This window comes from Bufo bufo, chromosome 2 (genome assembly GCF_905171765.1).
Source record: "Bufo bufo chromosome 2, aBufBuf1.1, whole genome shotgun sequence".
Lineage (NCBI taxonomy): Eukaryota > Metazoa > Chordata > Amphibia > Anura > Bufonidae > Bufo > Bufo bufo.
This window is the reverse complement of record NC_053390.1, coordinates 590,132,007-590,153,882: the sequence shown is the minus strand read 5'-3', so window position 1 is coordinate 590,153,882 and position 21,876 is coordinate 590,132,007. Positions and strand designations below refer to the sequence as shown.

Here is a 21,876-nt window from a genome sequence, read left to right as displayed (position 1 = left end):
TAGATAAATTAGAAAAAGTGTTTAGGTTCAGCGGCAATATCCAAATTGGTCCTCTGTGCCCTTTGTGCCGCAAGCCAGGGAAGTACCAATAAGGCTTCATTCGCACAAACGTATTTTTCGGTCCGCATTTGATATGCATTCTTTGGACCCGTTAATTTTTATGAGGCCGCAACATTATTTATCATCCAATGTCATCCACGAGCTGTAATCCATTTGTGGTGCAAATGATTTAACATGTCCTATTCTTGTCCGTTTTGTGGATCAGAAAAGGCATTTGTACAATTGGAGCTCGCAAAAAGCACAGGATGCACATGGACTGAATCTGTATTTTGCTAAACGGACATGATTATGTAAATGTAGCCTTAGTCACTTTGTCTTAGTTTTGGTTATTAGATACAGGGATAGGAAAGTGAAAAAAACCACTTTGGGGCACATTTATTAAGACTGACGTTTTTAAGCGCCAGTCTTAATAAAGCCCCATAGTTATGAAGAGGTGCAGTCCTGTCCATAACTTCGGCACATCCAGCGCCAGTTCTAAATATGAGACAGCTTCTCTAACCGTTGCTCCACAATCTACCCCTAAAATACGCCTAATTTAACTGTATTTCAGATTAGTAAATGACCCCCTTTGTTCACAGTGAAGTAAAGTCTAGCTATGAATGTGGATGGGGCTTACATCTGAAATATGTAGGCAGTTTTCTGATTTTGTGCTTGTAAATAGCAGCGTGTCATTACTGAGATACTAGCCTCTACCAGAAGTAGTATCACTAATAAGGTCTGCTATCTGAGGATGGAAGATCTTGTTAGCAAGTCCTGTCAGAGTGCTGATAATGTGCTGATTGTTGTTTAGCTTTCGCAAAAACAGATGTAACTAAGGGCTCGTTCACATCTGTGAAGAGTTTTCCAAAAAACAGAAAAAGGTTTTATACTCTATTTGTTTGAATTGTTTTTTAAAGCACCCGGTATGCTGTTAGTGTCCTCTCCATCATGTATCCGCTATTTTGGGAGGAGAAAAAGGTCCTGTAGCAGATGGAATGCAGTTTGCTTTCTTTTTACAAAAAAGTCAATGGATGACGGATACAAACAGAATATGTTCCGTTTGCGCCCGCCATTTGGATATGTTTTTTTTTTACATTTTGTTTCAGGGAGAGCTAAATAAATTCGGAGAGCTTTCAGAACTTCACTGCTGACTTCTCTCTCAGTACTGTCACAGTTACTAACCTGTCATTCCAAAATTGCTTCCATGTTAAAGGGGTTTATTTCCCCTTTTACCCCTTGTGAAAATAAAAAAAAATTGGGGTAAAGAAACATTATACTGGAAATAAAAGTTAATTTTTCATTTTCACAGCCATATGTTTCTAAATTCTATGAAACGCTTGTTGGGTCAAAGCATTCACTTCACGCATAGATTTATTCCTTGAGGGGTGTAGTTTCCAAAATGGGGTCACTTTTTGGGGTTTTCTTTCTAGGGGTACCTCAGGGTCTCTTTAAATGTGACATGGCACTTGAAAACCATTCCAGCAAACTCTGCCCTCCGTTAACAATATGGCGCTCCTTTCCTTCTGTGCCCTGCCATGTGTCCATACAGCAGTTTATGACCACGTATGGGGTGTTTCTGTAAACTGCAGCATCAGGGTAATAAATATTGAGGTTTGTTTGGCTGTTAACCCTTGCTGTGTTACAGGAAAAATTTATCAAAATTTAAAATTTCCCCTGCATTTTGCTTTAATTCTTGTGGAACACCTAAGGGTTAACACAGTTTGTAAAAATCAGTTTTGAATAACTTGAGGTGTGTAGTTTCTAAAATGAGGTCATTTATGAGTGGTTACTACTATGTAAGCCCCAAAAAGTGATTTCATAACTGAACCCACAAAAGTGGGTTTTGGCAATTTTCCTAAAAAATTTAACATTTGCTTCCAAACTTCTAAGCCTTCTCCCTTCCTGAAAAAATAAAATGATATTTAAAAAATGATACAAACATAAATCAGACATATGGGGAATGTAAAGCAATAACTATTTTATGAAGTATCACTAATTAAAAGCAGAGAAATTCAAATTTAGAAAATAGCAAATTTTTCAGAATTTTCTGCAAATGTTGGATTTTTTATGCATAAAGGTAAAACGTATCAACTCAAACTCACTACTAACATAAGGTATGATGTGTCACGAGAAAACAATCACAGAATCGCTTGGATAAGTAAAAGCGTTCCAAAATTAATACCAGATAAACTGATACATGTCAGATTTGACAAATGGGGCTCCGGCATTTGGTCCAAATTGGCTGTTGATTGAAGGGGTTAAAGACACTATGGGTACCTATAGTTGCCATCAGACGCTGTCACCTGGACAACCAAAGTAAACATGAGTGTCATGATTTCATGAAGATTAGCATTTCTGCGATGTCTAAAAAATTGAAAACACGTATTAACCCCTTTATCTAGATGAGAAAACAATTATTTAACAACACATTGTTACAGAGAAACAAAATATGACAAAATGCACAAAATCTAACATAATATCAAATATTGACTGTGACATGTAGTTCCTGTACGCATATATCTGATAATTCAATCAGGGATAGATGGGCAATCTAATTTTCTCTGTTTAACCCCTTTAACTCCAGAGTCTGCAGTGTGTGAATCCAAAATGCCTTCCTACGTAAAAGTTGCTTCTTTATATGACCACCCTTTCTTTCTTGGATATTGTTCTTGTTCGATTATCTGATATATTAATTGTAAAATGGGGTGTTTATGTTGGTGAAAATAATAAGGAATAGGGAGGAGCAGACTTCCTACTTGTATCATTGACTTATCTTTGCTGATGCAGTCTCTGACATGCTGGATCGTCTCTCCGACATACAAGAGGCTGCAAGGGCATTCAATGATATAAAAAACACTAGTCAATTCACATGTATAGTAACCCTTGATTTTATAAGTTTGTCCTGCTTGGGGATGATAGAAATTGTCTAGAGATTTTAATATTACTTCCTATGTTCCTATCCACTTAGACAAATTTATCACATAAACTTCACGCTTTTTTGTTACAAATCAGAGGGGGGGTTCTGAAACTTCTTAATTTGCATGTAAGATTTCTGCAGAATAGACTGTCTCGTGACTATCTGATCAATTCTGCCATTGAGGGGATGGTACCTATGAACAAATGCTAGTCAAATAGGTTTGATACAATTAAGTGTCTTCTTATTTGTTTTCTACGCTACGCTTTGTATTGTCATATGTCTTTGCCAACACCAAAGTTTAAAAAGCATCAATATATTCCTGTATTTTATTGTCCAGCTTTATAGGGCATCTGTCAGCAGATTTGTAGCTATGAAACTGGCCGACCTGTTAAATGTGCGCTTGGCAGCTGTGCTGGTTCCATGTCCATATGTGCCCACATTGCTGAGAAAAATGATGTTTTGATATATGCAAATGAGCCTCTAGGAGCAACGGGGGCGTTGCCGTTACACCTAGAGTCTCTGCTCTCTCTGCAGCTGCAGCGCCCTCTGCCCTTTGATTGACAGGGCCTTAACACTTGCCAGGCCCTGTCAATCAAAGCGCAGTGGGTGCAGCAGTTGCAGTGAGAGCAGAGACTCTAGGTGAAAGGGCAACGCCTCAGTTGCTCCTGGAGGCTCATTTGCATATATTAAAACATAATTTTTCTAAGCAATGCCGGCACATATGAACATGGAATTAACACAGATGCCTTCAGCTGCCAAGCGCACATTTAACAGGTCAGCCAGTTTCATAGGTACAAAGCTGCTGACAGATGCCAATATCTATCAAGAGTTATGGGATCAAATGGAGGGCACTGATAATATGATGCATTTAATATCAGTGGTGGTCAGTTTACCACATTTAAGGGGCTTAGATTTGACCCTTGAATGCATACATGGGCCACAACTGTCCACTGTCCAGTGCCCACTATTCCCCAACTGCAGTAGAACAGTCAATACCCGATCACCCTCTGTAATAGGAGATAAAGGAAAAAGCATTGTTTATTATAATCCTATCTGGGACCTGAAGATCGCTTTATTATTCAGTTTACTGACAGCTCTTAGAGGTCATTATGTATAAGGAGGAAGTAATAACTCACCGATAAATAATAATTCATCATTTATGTATTTTCATAGGAAAAAGATGGAAGACCCATATCCTTCCCTGCCAGAAGTTTTTCATCAGCCAGTTCACAGCCATTTGGTTCTCTGTTATCTCCAACACTTTTTGAGCCTGCATCTGGTTACTTTGGCAAATCAGCAGCAACACCTGAAACACCGGGCAAGAGATTAACTCCATGGGAAGCAGCAACAAAATCTCCATTGGGGTTTGTGGATGATGCATTCTTGCCACAAACTATACATGAATCTGTATCTGCCAATGTAGTGTCTGCTGCACGTCGAAAGACTCTACCAGAGCCTCCAGCAGCATTTAAGTCCACCTTCACTCTGCCACCTACTAATAGTGCTAACGTCTATAGGAGTAGACCTAGCATTTCAACCATACCAAAGAATGTAGTGTCTCCACCTTCTATGCAATGCGGTTTTCAGCTCAGGTATCCTTATTCCAGTTCACATTGTATGGCAAATGCAGGTTCTGTACCGTTGGAAACAAGGTCAGAATATTGCATGTCTACAGGGCGCAATCCAAACTTTAATCCTTATCCTAGGGCATGGAGGAGCTGAATGTCAAGTATAAATATACAGTTGTGCAAATGGCTCACAAGTTATAATGGTCGTCCAAAGTTTTGGACTTCATGTGGGCTTCTAGTGAACCAGGAGTTCATGTGAAACTATCACTTAATCTTTTTGAGATCACAGAGATTTAGAAATGCACGATTTCAGATGTCAGATTTTCCAAAAATGCTTCATAAGGCTTATATACAGTACTCAGAAATTCAGCATCTACGGACAAATCACAAAATATGGTGAGTAAACCACCATTAAAATTGATGCTTTGAGTTAAATAAAAAGAAGGCAAAATGCAGCAGGCCGTTTTCCCTGTGTTATTTCTCAAACAGCTTGCTCCATGATGCTGAAGGCTATTCCTCCAAACCTTAAGCCTGTGTGAAGGAGCCCAGCTAAAAAGCTCTCTGGAGTAAAAGCGAATCTTCGGATAGGGTATCTAGGACACATGGCCCCATTGTCTGCATATGGGATTTCACAGGTGCACTGCCCAGTTGTCCAGCCTCTCCGTCTTCTATGATGCCATTTTGAAAAACACTTTCACGTACTGCAACCATAATGAGAAGTTTGTTTGAAAGATAGCATGGGTATATGATAAAGATTAAAAAGGGAACTGGAAGAAAAATTGGATGCATGTGATTCAGAAGACTAGAAAGTGAGAATATTGTGAGGTTTTAAAATAGTATGTGAATCCGAGCTGCCAAAAAATGAAAGTGACTGATGAAAGCGAGGGATGTTAGACACACATAATAGATTAATGATAGTTTAATATTACAGAAACTGCATTAGGGAGACCAATGTCCAGTTTCTATAGGTATATATACTCTACGATGCACCATTACTACAGTGTTCTACCCAGTACACCCTTGGGCACATTTGTAAAAGGTTGTTCAGGTCAATATTTTCCCACCAAAATATTGAGTGGATTTTATTGAAAATACAGTTCTGTTCCAAAAATTCTCTGCAACATTTTTAATGGCGATCTTTTAGAAATACATGCTGGATAACCCATCAACAAAAAAGGCTAAGTACTGTAGTTAAGCACCTATTTTTGGAGAATGAAATCCTCGTTCCATAAAAGTAATTGCTTTTGTACAATGTAAGTAGCCAGACAGTAGTTTTTCATGTTATCTAGAAGAGCTTACTTTCTAGGAGGCCACCAATTGAGTTCATGTAGCTTCTGTACAGAAGTGGTCACAAGAAGTTCTTTCATCGATAACAATATATTAAAGAGGACCTGTCACCATGGATATGTATTTTATAAGTTTTTTTACCTCCTGTAAACAGCTATCGGTACAGTAAGCAGGTGTTATAAGGGACTGACAGCAATCTCTGTATGCACACTTATACATACAATGCTATCACTGATGACCCCTCCATCCTGTACCTATAGGTATTCACAAGAGGTGGAAAAACCAAAGATATAAATATATAAATTACAAGTTTTATTGAAACTTTTCCCATTAAACTATATATCAATCTGCTCAGCTTCTCCTCCCTTATAACATGGTGCTTTCAGATTGCATTGCATTTTGTGGTGACAGGTCCTCTTTAACTTGCCACAGTAGATAGGCAGGTTAGGAACTGCATAACCTTAGGATAAAAAGAAGACAGGGATGACAATATGAGGACAATATAAACAAGAAAATTGTAGATTATAGGCTGCCACTGTTCTGAGAGGGTGGCTTGGAGGAGCACCTGCAGTAGCATGGCTACAATTATCTATTTGGTGCACATTGGTCACCTAGTTGTCAGACACCATACTGCTCATTCAGTTTACAAAAGAGAGCTCTAATCAAAAAAGTCAAATAATGCTCTAGATTTGCTATATACTTTATTGAAAGCTAAGGTATTTGTACGTGAGGCAATCATAATTTCCTTCACAATGTTATAAAATCCATTGTTCTCCCATTGCAGTAATTATGATCATCAAACCAGATAAACTGTGTGAATTGGTGTTATGTTGAGTTCCTACTAAACTATAGTCAGCAAACTATGTGAAATTGAAGGAAATGAAGTTATTGGTGGCTCTTACTCTAATGTGAGCATGGTTTGTTGGTAGTTAAGCGTTGCTCATGAGTACCATGTAAACACAGAATTGAGTCCTGTCAGGTAGTGCACCTGCACAGCTGATGGATGAGAGTGGCACTGTTTCTGGCATTAAGTATGCCTCTTTGTAGTTAGACCAGTTTGACAAGATATATCATTTTATGCACATTGTAGTGGAGACAATTAGGGCCTGTTAATATCATGTTTTTGGCCTTTGTTTGAAGTATACAAGCTGCCAATGTATTCCTGATATACAGCGGTGCTTGAAAGTTTGTGAATCCTTTGGAATTTTCTATATTTCTGCATAAATTTGATCTAAACCTACATCAGATTTTCACACAAGTCCTAAAAGTTAATAAAGATAATTAAATCAAACAAATGAGTACAAAATATTAGACTTGGCCCCTTATTTATGGAGAAAAATAAATTAATGCTAGGCTACTTTCAAACTCGCGTTTGGTGCAGATCCGTCATGGATCTACACAGATGGATCAGTTCAGATAATACAAATGTCTACATCCGTTCAGAACGGATCCGTTTGTATTTTCTTTAACATAGCCAAGACGGATCCGTCTTGAACACCATTGAAAGGCAATGCAGGACGGATCCGTTTTCTATTGTGTTATCGAAAACGGATCCGTCCCCATTGATTTACATTGTGTGTCAGAACGGATCTGTTTGGCTCAGTTTTGTCAGACTGGCACCAAACCACTGCAAGCAGCGTTTTGGTGTCCGCCTCCAAAGCGGAATGGAGACGGAACGGAGGCAAACTGATGCATTCTGAGTGGATCCTTTTCCTTTCAGAATGCATTAGGGCAAAACTGATCCATTTTGGACCGCTTGTGAGAGCCCTGATCAGATCTCACAAACAGAAAGCTAAAACGCCAGTGTAAAAGTAGCCTTACTTGTCTGTGAATGGCAAGAGTATGTGAACCTTTAGGATTAGCAGATAATTTGAATGTGAAATTAGATGCAGGTGTTTTTAATCAATGAGATGATAAGATGATCTATTAAAGTCTAATCTTCAGAACACACGTCTGTGGAAGTGTATTATGATACAGACAAGAGATTTATGTGGACCTCAGAAGAAGAGTTGTTGATGTTCATCAGGCTGGAAAAGGTTACCAAACCATCTCTAATCAACAGTCAGACTGTGTACAAAAGAAGGGTATTCAAAGACCATTATTACCCTCTCCAAGAGTGGTCGGCCACCAACAAGAGGACACTGAACAACAATGGTGTACATGGCAAGATTGCAAGAAGAAAGCCTCTACTTTTCAAAAAGAACAATGGTGTGCTTCTGCAGTTTGCTAAAGATCACCTGGGCAAGACAAAAGGCTATTGGAAAAATGTTTTGTGGATGGATAAGACCAAAATGGAACTTTTTGTTTTAAATTAGAAGTTTTATGTTTGGAGAAAGGAAACCACTGAATTCCAGCATAAACACCTCATCCCACTTGTGAAACACAGTGGTGGTAGTATCATGGTTTGGGGCTGTTTTGCTGCATCTGGGGATGGCTTGCCACTGGAGGGACAACAGCAAGGTGAGTGGTGCGGCACAGTCTGCTGATGTAACAAGCACACACGTCCTTCTACTAAAGAATGGTTAAAGAAGAAAAAAGTCCTGACCTTAATCAAATAGAAATGGTGTGGAAGAACCTGAAGCGAGTAGTTCATTACTCCAAGCTGATGCACAGGACTAATCAACAATTACTGGAATCATTTAGTTGCAGTTATTGCAGCACAAAGAAGTCACACCAGATACTAAAAATAAAGTTTCACATACTGTTGCCACTCACAGATATATGATATTGGATCATGTTCCTCAATAAATAAATGACCTAAGACTTGTGTTAAAATCTGTTGTAGTTTTAAGTCAAATTTATGCAGAGATAGAGAAAATTCTGAAGGATTCATAAAGTTTCAAGCACTATTGTATCCTACTGTAGGGGGTCAGCAACATCTGGCATGCCAGCTGTTTTATGGGGTTTAAAGAACAGCCAAGCAAGTGTGCATTCTGAGAGACGTAGTTTCACCACACCTAGGGTTTCAGAGGTTGCTGATCCCTCTCTTGTATAGACACACAGTGTGATACTTTGACTATAGGCTAAAATTGGATAAAGAAATATATACCAGGTGGCATGTTTCTTTACCGTTTATCGTTGGAATAGTGTAGTCTAGAATGCTATGCCAACCACATATAATAGAAAATGGCACAGGAAAAAAGGGCGCACACCAAAAAGTCACATGATTAAATCCCAAAGTTTCTTAATATCCAAAACATCTTCGCAAAGTTAAGAATCGTTATAAACAATTACAAAGGAAATGTGCAGCAAAGATAATTGGTAAGCCCGCGCCTCCCATCTTCCTCACAATCAACCCCTAATAAGGCTATATATCATAGTGAGACCCTGTATCAAGAACCTAAATCATACAAAAACTGTTGATAGAGAAAACACTAAAGTGACCAGTGCATATAAACTGCAGGTGCAGCCTATAACTCTTTTGGTATTCTCTGGGTGAGGAAAGCCCCATGGATATGCTTTACGTATACACTGGGAACTTTTCCCTGTGTATTTGCCAAGGCAGGGATGTAATGTGATGTGAAGAGGGCCTTGAATGTATATGAAATCTTTTAACGCTTGCCCCTTTACAACAGTGGTTGGGCATCCAAATGGCCTGGACATAGTCATTGCGTACTACTTTGTATCAATCAATCAGCACTAGAACATTTTTTTAAATGTCTGGTATATTTTTTAGGAATTACTTATGTACGTTGAAAGTCCTATACATATCACAATGTTCTTATGCTGGATATAATACTGTATATAATTCTCTTTTCCGCAGTTACTATGTTCCATGCTTCAAATACCATGCATAGATTCCATGGCAACCCACGACTAGAGTTTCGAATTAGTCCTCAACAATAAGCTGTACATTAGCTGCAGTCAGCGATGGTCTTTCTTTCACTCTTCAGAATAGCACAGGGAAGGTAAAACAAGATTATGGTGTTAAGAAAGTGATGGGTAAACATGCATTCTCTTTATGCTATGTGTAGGAGTATATTCAGGCATCTGTCATACATAGCCATATGTAATTATTACACAAACGTAACAGCACTGGTTGCAAAAATGTTAACTATGGGTGGGCAAAAAGAGGTTTGTCAGTTTGTCAGTTTGTCAGTTGTAACGGCTTCTTCACTGTAACCTGCTTTAGATGAGTTCTCTTCACTAGACAGCCATAACTCAGTAAGGGGTGATCCCACTCTTGACGACCTTCTACTAGACAGAACCTAAATCAGCAACATGTATGGCCCTCAGTTCTTGAGGACTAGAGGTGTTTGCCCAATGGCTTTTTACAGGTAAGAATTGGGCTGTCAGTATGGGGATCTCCCCAGCAGGGAGCCCTGCCAAAGGAAAAAGGAATAGTCAAAACATGGCAACCCTTCTATGTCACTAGAGGATTTACTGAATAGAAGTGGGCTTAAAGGGATTTTCCTGGATTTAAATATTGATGACCTATCCTTAGGATAGGCCATCATTATCTCATTGGCTGGTGTCCGACACACCAAACCCCTATGATCAGATGTTCTGCAGTAGTTTTGGCACAATGGATGGAACCATGTAGTCCCAGCACCAACTTCTGGTGCAAGAACTACTGCAGAACAGTTGATCATTGGGGTGAAGGGTATCAGATGGCTTATCTTGAGAATAGGCCATCAGTATTAAAATTCTGGGAAAACCCTTTGAGACATAAAACATGAGACATATACAGTATATTACATTTTGTGAAGAATTAGCCACAACTCTGACTTGAGAGGTTAAATATTTAGTATGAAACAACTTATTGGGGTTGACAGCTAACAATTACATCAGATTTCCATATTATTCTGGCAAGCCATTCATGGCATGAGTTTTGGGCCCAGTTTCTCAGTCTCTTGAAATCTTATGAACCATGTAGAATGGAGGCATATGCCAGTTAACATTGATTCTATGGGTAAGCTACATACAAAGACACCCCTAAAGAGTGTGGCCCCTGAGGTCTCTGCTGAGGTTTTGAATGGATTATAAAGCTTGTGCATTCTCCATGCGTCATTGAACAGTGTTGTTAAGTTTTAGAGGAACCTTTAGGCTCCTTCGGTCTCTGTCCTAAATAGAGACTGGCTAATAACCAAAGAAAAGAGGGAAGAACGATGTACAAAATGAGAAAGGGAAAAAAATAGAAATCATTACCATTTGTGTATAAATGACACAGATGTGTAGAGAACATAGTCATCATATAGAAGGATTTCAGAATGCACAGTTCTGCCTGGTTATAAGCAGGTAATTATCTCAAGCCGTTCAGTACATTATTTATGCAGTTTCTTGATAAGTATGTGCACTGTCATTTATCTTTTAATATGCCATTTAATACAGCATCAATAATTGTGGGGATAGTGACATACCTACTATAGAGGCAGAGCACACAACTACTGAGGCTTGTAGTGGGAGAGGGCCTGACACTGAACTGCTCCCTCTTGGTGTCTGTTGAACTGGCCACTAGGGAAAGTTGGCATACCGATTTACAGCTTCTATCAGGTTCAATGCCAGCTGTATACATCTATATGGATTTGCTCCTCTTAGTGGTGGCTGTGTTTAGACATAATTGTATTATTCATTCAAGTCAAAAGTTTGGACCTGAAAATGGAATGCTGAACATTAATGTAGTATTACATGTCAGCCATTTTCATCAATGATGGCGACATGCCCTTGATTATTAAAATGAACACTTATGACAGACATATGCTTCACTAGCAAATAAAAAATGGAATTTAACTTTGTATGATCTTCTCTCAGCATATCTATGGTATATGATTGTACTTGCTCAATGCTTTTATTTTGTTTATTATGGTGTTTTATCTTTTAAGAGTTATTCCACATATTTGTACAACTGAGTTGATTTTTATAGATGCATGTTCTTTATTTCATACATGTATGTATACACATTGCTGGCATCAATGATCCCCCAAATGCCACCATCGTCAGTGCTATAACTGTTATGCTAAAATGAAAAATATCTTTCTTTCTGTATATGCTAATTACAGTATGTGCATTTAGGGACTTCATTATTAAAGGACTATCCGCAGGATAGGTCATGAATATTAGATCAGTGAGGGTCCAACAACTGGCACCTCCAGAAATCTGCTGCGTCAGGCAGCGTCCACTGCTGGTGACTATGCAGTGGATAGAAGGTAGTTTCTGGTTGGTGTAGTTTCCGGTGGTTGCATACTGCAGCTCAGCTCCCATTTAAGACAGGAACATCAGCTTCCTTCTATGTCCACTGTCTAGAGCCCAAAACAGCTTATAGGTGGGGGTGCCGAGAGCCAGACCTCCACCAATCTGATACAATATTTAAGTCCCAGAAAACTCCTTTAAAGGGAACCTGTCAGCACCAAAATGGATTATAAACCGCCAGAATTTTAGGAGAAGCAGGTGTAAATTTTTGTTACATTACATTTATAAATGCTAATGCCGTGTAGCTGTAGGAGAAATTGTATATACGGATGTAAATATACACTACTTCTATGCAGCTGGGGTCCCTAGGATTATGCATTTCATTAAAACTTGTCCAAAAGTGGAGATGTGGCTTATAGTCATACTGTAATTTTCTGTCCTGGCTTAGGCCAGGTTCACATGAGTGTCCTCAGTCCATCTCACGCCCTCATTTCCCAGACTGACCACTGATCGTCTGTCCTGAACTCAATGCACCATATATTGATTTATGATGCTGTGAGTTCCTGCTCATTTGCAAGTCTGCTGTATTGTACTCACAGGATGCTGTCAGTACAGTGCAGGAGATCTGCAGTTGGGCAGGAACTCACAGCATCATAAATCCCAGTGAGTATCAGTCCAGGAAATGTGGCTATCACACAGGGTGTATTTCCGGGACCAGACACACTGAGGGGAAATTGGCCTTATAAAGCCCTTATTGTTTTAAATATTTTGGTTGTATAGCAGAGCAACTTTTGGGACCTCCTCGGGCATCAGGGCCCAGGTGCGATGCTACCTTGGCACCCCCTATAGCTACTCCAGGCAACATACTATTTCACAAACACAAGAAATCTTAATTTCCAGTGGCTGACTTGATCTTTGTTCGCATCTCTCCTTGTGGAAGTAATATCAACACTGAGAAGTTACCCACAACGCAAGTACCTCTTTATAATGTATCACACAATAAAAAAATAAGTGAAATGGCTGAATTACTGCATAGTAAATGTAAGTATTCTGTAAAATTCACTTTTAAAACTTGTCAAGAATACAACAGTCCAGGGGTCAGCAACCTCCCACGATACACACTTGCTTGGCTGTTGGAAACTCCGATAGAAGTGAATGCTTGAAGATGTCGTTTGACAACAGCTGGAGTAGTGGAGGTTGCTGACTAATATACAGAAAGCACAAGACATCTCCAGGGGTTACATAATGTTATATACTGTTTCCTGCACCAGTATGACTTACAATAGTTCTTTAAGCTGATCATTGTGGACTATGTACACTACCAGTTAACCAAATATGCAATGCTGAGATGAGAACTGGGCACTTGGGGATTATTGATCTACTGTAAATCACCTAAGCATCCTGATATTATTCTTTTTGAGTGTATTTTATTGCGTTTTGGACCTTTTTTTTATTGTCATGCCTTGATTGTCCACAATAAAAGAACACTTGGAAAACTCAGATCATAAAGTGTGTGATTTGCTAAATGTTACTTCAGAGCACAAAGAGAAGATGAATTCATGTTTTGAAATGTGGGCTTTTGGATAATCGCTTAATCTCTTTCTCTGTAGAATTTTGCTTTAGATGCACTGAATTCAAGAGATTATCAGAAGACAAGGTCAAATAGCAGGATATGTTGTCACAAGTGTAGCAGAAGGAAATGCCCATATGCTGCTGTTGTAACCAACAATGCCTCTCCACATTTTACAATATTACGGCTCTCAGGCAAACCCTGGCTGATTTTGCAGGGGAAGCCGTGGCTAGCCAGGCATTTCTGGTTAGCAGCTGCTACAGGAGAAATGTAGTATTACATGGCAGGTATTTAGATGAATGACTGTCAACATAATGACAGGTCAAAACCACTAGAAGGGGAGCTGCGCTCTCCCAAGTTAACGGAAACAGCGTAGCTTCCATTCATAGCTATGGGAGTTAAAGAGGTTTTTCCATCTCAGACAATGGGAGCATTTCGCTAGGATATGCCCCTATTATCTGATAGGTGCAGGTCCCGCTGGGACCCACACCTACACTGAGAAAGGAGGCCATAAAGTTGTGAAGGGCGCAGTTGCAGTCGCTGGGTTTGGGGTGGCCCCAAAACTACGCGAGGTTCCGTGGACACCGTTGAGGTGTCAGTACGTCTTGCTGCTCTCCGGAAGCGATGGTAAGGCATGGTGCACCCCAATGGGAAATAAGTACAGAGAGTCAGGGTCTGCAGTAAACCAGGGTGCTTCTTTACTGGAGGAATTCAGGTACAAAACAATACAGGCGAGGCATTGGGCTGGCTTCTACAGTCTCCTCCCTGGCAGAAGAATGGTTTGATGCAGAGGAAAGGCCTGAGCTAGCTGTCCCTCTTTCTCTTCAGAAGGCTGGTACCCTGGTCCAAGGCTGGTGATACATGGTCTGTGGCAGCGTATCCCTGTCTCAGCGTCTTCTTCTGGTCACTCCGTAGTCTGGCAGAGTCTCCTCCCTGGCAGAAGAAGGGTTTGATGCTGAGGAAAGGCCTGAGCTAGCTGTCCCTCTCTCTTTATCTCAGAAGGCTGGCATCCTGGTCAAGGGCCCACGGTCTGTAGCTCAGTAGTCCAGGTGGATCCTTGGTCACAGGGCAAGTGACCCATGGTCTGTGGCTCAGCTTCCCCATCTCAGTGTCTTCTATTCACTCATGCAGGCTGGCATGAGTTTCCCCTCCAAGCACTGGTCCCTAACTGCAGCACACTAGGGGCTCTGACTGTTCTCTTTATATACAGTTTTTGCTAGACTAGAACTTTCTAGTGGGAGGGGTGGAGTGGAGAAACTCAGCACAAACATATACATTGTTTCAGCTCCCGTCTGGTATAGACTTACATTAAAGCTTCAATGATACTCAATGGCAATGACACAGCAGGTTTTCCAGACAAAAACAAGTTTCCAGACATAACAACATAGCTAAAACCAGACATTTAAAAGATCAGACTGTCTCCTTTTGGTGGTAAACAAGTCTGGGTTTTTCCCTCCAAAACATCTTCTTTAAACTCTATGGCAGCTGTGGAAAATTATCAGCTTCTCAATCAAAGCCCTAACAGTCTCTTAGTATTCATTAACCCTTTCCACAGAGCAATGTAAATACAGTGATAATGAACAGGATATATATCACAACATCTAAAATGCAGTTACACAGTATTAAATAGTGCAAGTTAACCCTTTCAGGTGTAATAAAATAAGACGTTTTAACTTTGATAGGGGATATAGGCAAATGCCCAAATGTCAAAGTACTCCCTGCTCCAGGGCACTACACAGTGCACATGCGCAGCCGCCTTCCATTCATTTCTATGAGGCTGCTGAAAATAGCCAAGTGCTGGCTCAGCTATTTTCGTCAGCCCCATAGAAATGAATGGGAGCGGTGGACGCGCAAGTGCGGTGCGCTTTCATTCAGTACTATGGGGAGAGCGCTTGGTGGTGGCCGTACCTGGCAAAACCCGGGGTCCACCTGCCACCACCTTCTTCGCTCTGTTCTCAGTGTAGGTGCAGGTCCCACCGCCGGGACCCACATCTATAAGACAATGGGGACATATCGTAGCGATATGCCATTGTCTCAGATGGGAATACCCCTTTAAGGAAACAGCAGATCTGATTGCCTGTTTCCATAATGTCACCTCCCAAGGCTGGTGTGTACTATGAGTAATTCCCATCAGCTATGAAAGGCTGAGATGGGCCTACCTCTTTAACACATTTATTTTATTTATTTTACACACTTATATAGCACTGATATAGCACTTATTTAGCATATTCCACGGCACTTTACGACATTGTCATTGCTCGCTGTCCCCAATGGGGCTCACAATCTTTGTTCCCTATCTGTATGTCTTTGGAGTGTGGAAAGAAACCGGAGTACCAAGAGGAAACCCACACAATCATGGGGAGAACATACAAACTTCACGCTGATGTTGTCTTTGGTCGCATTTGAACCCAGGACCCCAGCTTTGCAAGGCACCAGCGCTAACCACTGAGCCACCGTGCTGCCCAATCTGATCATCGGGCGTCCAACACCTGGCACCCCCACCAATCAGCTGTTTGAAAGGGAGATGGCGCTCCATGCAAGTCTTGCTTCCTCTTCATTACACTGCCTGTCGTCTCCAATAACTTGAATGGAGTGAGTACTTGTAATTACACTATGCCGCCGCTCCACAAGAGATGACGCATCGTGTAATGAAGAGGAAGCAGCACAGCCTCCTCTTCAAACAACTGATCGGGTGTCGGACCTCTGCAGATCAGATATTGAGCAATGTATTAAGCAATATATTTATTCAAAGCCTTAAAGGGATTCTGTCACCTCGTATAACACAAATTCAGATTTTAAACCAGTCATGCTCCACAGCTTACCTTGAATCAGCAGTGCTGTTTGTTATTGTAATCCGTCCAGCAGTTTACCAGAAAAACGACTTTTATAAAACCCTGAAGGTGCCCAGAGGGGCGTTATGTTCCCCTTTGTGTGCCCAGTAACGCCCCTCTTACAGTGCCCAGAACGCCTTCCTGCAGAATCCCTAACCGCCCACAGCGTCTCATCCCTCTCCTCCCCCTCCCTGATGGCCGAGCGAAGTCTCGCGCAGACTCAGTACCCACTGAGGGCTGCGCCAGTGCGATTTGCAGGAGACTGAGGGCAGGAGCTTCATGCGCCGAGCCCAGTGACGGGCACTGTAAGAGGGGCGTTACTGGGCACACAAAGGAGAACATAACGCCCCTCTGGGCACCTTCAGGGTTTTATAAAAGTAGTTTTTCTGGTAAACTGCAGGACAGATTACAATAACAAACAGCACTGCCGATTCAAGGTAAGCTGGGGAGCATGACTAGTTTAAAATCTGAATTTGTGTTATACGAGGTGACAGAATCCCTTTAAGTCACTGTACAGAGCCTCTGTTGCAGAAGAGCATCTAATATCTGAGCCAAGCTTAAAGCGACCCTGTTTAAGAAAAAAAAAATCATTTTAACAGGGGAACAAACTCTGCATCTGTAGACCAAGACACTTGCTACTTGTCCAGCCCTGCTCTTGGAGTAGTGCTGGCCAATCCAATGGCAACAATAAGTGTCTTGAACTACCAAATGCAAGGGTCTTTCCATTGCAGGATAAAACTTACCAGGAAAGGTTAAAGGACCTTAACATGTATAGCTTGGAAGAAAGAAGAGACAGAGGGGATATGATAGAAACTTTTAAATACATAAAGGGAATCAACTCGGTAAAGGAGGAGAGCATATTTAAAAGAAGAAAAACTACCACAAGAGGACACAGTTTTAAATTAGAGGGGCAAAGGTTTAAAAGTAATATAAGGAAGTATTACTTTACTGAGAGAGTAGTGGATGCATGGAATAGCCTTCCTGCAGAAGTGGTAGCTGCAAATACAGTGAAGGGGTTTAAGCATGCATGGGATAGGCATAAGGCTATCCTTCATATAAGATAGGGCCAGGGACTATTCATAGGATTCAGATATATTGGGCAGACTAGATGGGCCAAATGGTTCTTATCTGCCGACACATTCTATGTTTCTATGTTTCTATGATAGAATAGACTGTATTTAAAATTTTGGCTACATCAACCACATTATTATTGGTGTAGAATTGAAGAGAGTCGATCAAAAGTTTTGTCCATGCAAAACTGGAGCTGGAAAAAGCTATACAAAAATATATTTTCAGGAGCTTTTATCATAAGTAGTAGTGTTAATATAAACTTTCATTCTGCTAGATTCTGCCCTATTAATCTCATCCCAGGCGCCAAGCTGCCAAAATCACGATTATACAATCTCTCCCAACCTGAAAGAGTCGCTATGCGTACTTATATCTCTGAGAGCCTGAGAAAGGGACACATCCGACCCTCGAAGTCACCTGTTGCCGCTGTTTTATTTTTTTGTTAAGAAAAAAGATGCTTCTTTAAGACCTTGTCTGGATTTCAGGGAGCTGAACCGTATCACGATTCATGACCCATATCCGCTTCCTCTGATCCCGGACCAGTTTAACCAGATTGTTGGGGCTAAAGTTTTTTCTAAGTTGGATTTAAGATGGGCATACAACCTAGTCAGGGTCAGGGAAGGGGACGAATGGAAGACGGCCTTCAATACCCCTGAGGGTCATTTCGAGAATTTGGTTATGCCCTTTGGTTTAATTAATGCTCTGGCCATCTTCCAACATTTTGTGAACAGCATTTTTTATCATTTAATGGGGAAATTTGTACTGGTGTATCTAGATGACATTTTGATTTTTTCTCCTGATTTCAAGACTCATCGGGACCACCTATGTCAGGTCTTGCTGATTCTGCGGGAGAATAAATTGTACGCTAAACTGGAGAAATGTGTGTTTGCGGTTCTGGAGATTAAATTTCTTGGTTTTCTTCTCTCCGCTTCTGGTTTTCGGATGGACCCTGAGAAGGTCCGCGCTGTGCTTGATTGGGAGCTTCCTGAGAATCAGAAGGCGCTGATGCGGTTTTTGGGTTTTGCCAATTATTACAGAAAGTTAATTTTGAATTATTCCTCTGTTGTTAAGCCACTCACTGATATGACTAAAAATGGGGTGGATTTTTCCTCGTGGTCGGTAGATGCGCTTAAAGCCTTTTCTAGTATTAAAGAGTGTTTTGCGTCCGCTCCCATTTTGGTACAACCTGATGTTTCTCTACCTTTTATTGTTGAGGTGGATGCTTCTGAGGTGGGTGTGGGTGCGGTCTTATCTCAGGGTCCCTCTCCTGCCAAATGGCGACCGTGTGCCTTTTTCTTAAGGAAACTCTCTTATGCAGAGAGAAATTACGATGTGGGAGATAGGGAGTTGTTGGCCATCAAATTAGCTTTTGAGGAATGGCGCCATTGGTTAGAGGGAACCAGACACCCTATTACCGTGTTTACCGACCATAAGAATCTGGCCTACTTGGAATCGGCCAAGCGTCTGAACCCGAGACAGGCCAGATGGTCTTTGTTCTTTTCTAGGTTTAATTTTGTTGTTACGTTCCGCCCTGGGGTTAAAAATGTGAAGGCGGATGCCCTGTCACGTTGTTTTCCGGGAGGGGGGAACTTTGAAGACCCGGGTCCCATTTTGGCTGAAGGGGTGGTCGCCTCTGCTCTTTATCCTGATTTGGAGGCAGAGGTTCAGGCAGCCCAGGCAGAGGCTCCTGATCTTTGTCCTCCTGGGAGGTTGTTTGTGCCTCTCGCTTTACGACACAAGGTTTTTAAAGAGCACCACGATACTGTCCTTGCTGGGCACCCGAGGAGTAGAGCCACAGTGGATCTCATTGCTCAGAGATTCTGGTGGCCGGCTCTTCGTAAGACGGTTGAGGGTTTTGTGGCAGCCTGCGAGACCCTCATTCACGGCCATCGGGTTCTCTCCTCCCGTTACCCATTCCTTTCCGTCCTTGGACGCATCTGTCCATGGACTTCATTACGGACCTGCCTCGTTCCTCGGGGAAGACTGTGATTCTGGTGGCATTTCATTCCCTTTCCTGGGTTACCCAATGCTAAGACGCTGGCACAAGCGTTTGTTGATCACATTGTTAAATTGCATGGCATTCCTTCAGACATTGTTTCTGATAGGGGCACGCAATTTGTTTCCAGATTCTGGAAGGCCTTCTGTTCTCGCTTAGGGGTTCGGTTGTCGTTCTCTTCTGCTTTTCACCCGCAGTCGAACGGTCAGACCGAACGCATCAATCAGAATCTGGAGACATATCTGCGCTGTTTTGTGGCGGAGAATCAGGAGGATTGGTATTCTTTTTTGTCCCTTGCTGAGTTTGCTTTAAATAACCGTCGCCAGGAGTCCTCTGATAAGTCACCATTTTTTGGCGCATATGGGTTTCATCCGCAGTTTGGGACATTCTCTGGAGAGGGGTCTTCTGGTTTACCTGATGAGGAGAGATTTTCCTTTGTCTTTGTCATTTATTTGGCAAACGATTCAGAGTAATCTGAAGAGGATGAGTGAGAGATATAAGCGTGTGGCGGATAAGAGACGTGTGCCTGGTCCGGACCTGAATGTGGGTGATCTGGTGTGTTTGTCTACAAAGAATATCAAACTGAAGGTTCCCTCCTGGAAGTTGGGTCTTAAGTTTATTGGGCCTTACAAGATCTTGTCCGTCATCAATCCCGTTGCCTTCCGTCTTGATCTTCCTCAGACTTGGAAGATCCATAATGTTTTTCACAGGTCCCTATTAAAACCTTATGTCCAACCCACTGTACCCTCTTCTTTGCCTCCTCCTCCGATTGTTGTTGATGGTAATCTTGAATTTCAGGTCTCTAGGATGGTGGATTCTCGCATTATCCGCAGTTCTCTTCAGTACCTCGTTCATTGGGAGGGTTATGGTCCTGATGAGAGGATGTGGGTCCCAGTTTTGGACATTAAAGGGACACTGACAGGCCAAATCAGCATATTTAGTTATATATATGACATTACAGGTCTTATACAGTCTATTAAAAGCATCTAGGTATCCCCCCTGTCCACCTTATGAATACCGAAAAATTAAGTTTTATAACCTGCCTGTCTCGTCACCAATCTGCCCAAGGGGCGGCGTTTCATCTCAAAATGCGCCCAGCCAGCCGCTCTCAACTGCCGTTCTGAAGCCCCGCCCAGCTCATCAATATTCACTTCGCTGGGCGGCGGCTACAACTCTCCACAGTCACGATCCTGCGCATGGGCAATTGGCAGATGAGGCAGAGGCTGCAGCGGCCTCGAAGACGCAGGCTGGGTGTGTACGCAGGCGCGATGTAACCACGGCGGGGCGCAGGCGCAGAAGATTAGACATGAACGATGCCAGGAGGATTCAATTGCCCATGCGCAGGATTGTAGCCGCCGCCCAGCGAAGTGAATATTGATGAGCTGGGCGGGGCTTCAGAACGCCAGTTGGGAGCGACTGGCTGGGCGCATTTTGAGATGAAACGCCACCCCTTGGGCAGATTGGTAATGTCATATATATAAACAAATACAACCCCCCACATTTTTTCAATGTCATATATATAACTAAATGTGCTGATTTGGCCTGTCAGTGTCCCTTTAAGGCCACTTGTCTCATCAGGGCTTTCCATAGGTCTCATCCTGAGAAGGTGGGCTCTGAGTGTCCGGAGTCTACCCGTAGAGGGAGGGGTACTGTCACCGCCAGTTCTGTGAGATGGTCTGACAGACGTTCTTCTCTACCTCTTGTATGACGTTCTTTGTTTTGGTTTCACTTTGTCATCTCCTTTCCTTCTGTCATCTCGTCTTCGTTTATATTCCCTCCCATACTGCCTCACTTTGTGGTTTATACTACTTCCTGGATGAAGTGTTCACTGCTGGAGGCTGCTGCTGCTGTTTGCTCAGATAAGTCTTTCCTTTATTGTGTTTCCTTGCTGGCTTGATTCTAGGTGACCCTGACTCCGTCCGTATTAAGTGCAGGGAGCCGGTGGTCGTGTCCCCTCATTATTATAGGGTTTTCAGGTGTCACACAGTCTTAGGTACGTGGTCATGCAATCGTCTACTATTGAGACCCTTGCATGTGCATAGCAGTCAGGGAGAGCTCTTAGGGTTTTATAGGGCTCACCTATATGCTCCTTAGTTTGGGATCAAGCCAGTCGGTTGTTTATTTACTAGTTCCAGCTATCTGCAAATTCATCCGTGACAGATGCTTACCGCCCCTCCTCTCTGCTCTGAGTGTCAGCTGTAGCATCCAACCAGAACACCAGCACAGCTGTCATTCTCCTTCCTGTGCGCTTAGGTAGCATAATCTAGCAGAATTAAAGTTCATATTATCACTACCACTTATGATAAAAGCTCCTCAAAATGTATGTTTGTACTGCATTCACCAACAACTGCTTTCTCTAACAACTAGTTGGCAGAATAAAAGTTCATATTCTCACTACTCCTGATCATAAAAGTTCTGCAAAAGGTATGTTTGTACTGTTGTACTGTTTGCCCAGCCCCTATCTAATGCTG

General features: G+C 41.9%; 1 protein-coding gene across 3 annotated transcripts in view; it reads left to right on the top strand.

The window, feature by feature from the left end:
* Window positions 1–5,685, top strand: part of SYNPO2 (synaptopodin 2) — a 324,643-nt gene extending 318,958 nt beyond the window's left edge. For all 3 annotated transcript variants that reach the window (XM_040418272.1, XM_040418274.1, XM_040418273.1), the window contains one exon: window positions 4,130–5,685. In XM_040418272.1, coding sequence (XP_040274206.1) covers window positions 4,130–4,678 — 549 coding nt within the window. In that variant the 3' untranslated portion in view covers window positions 4,679–5,685. The remainder of the gene's footprint in view (window positions 1–4,129) is intronic.
* The last annotated feature ends 16,191 nt before the right edge of the window (window positions 5,686–21,876 follow it).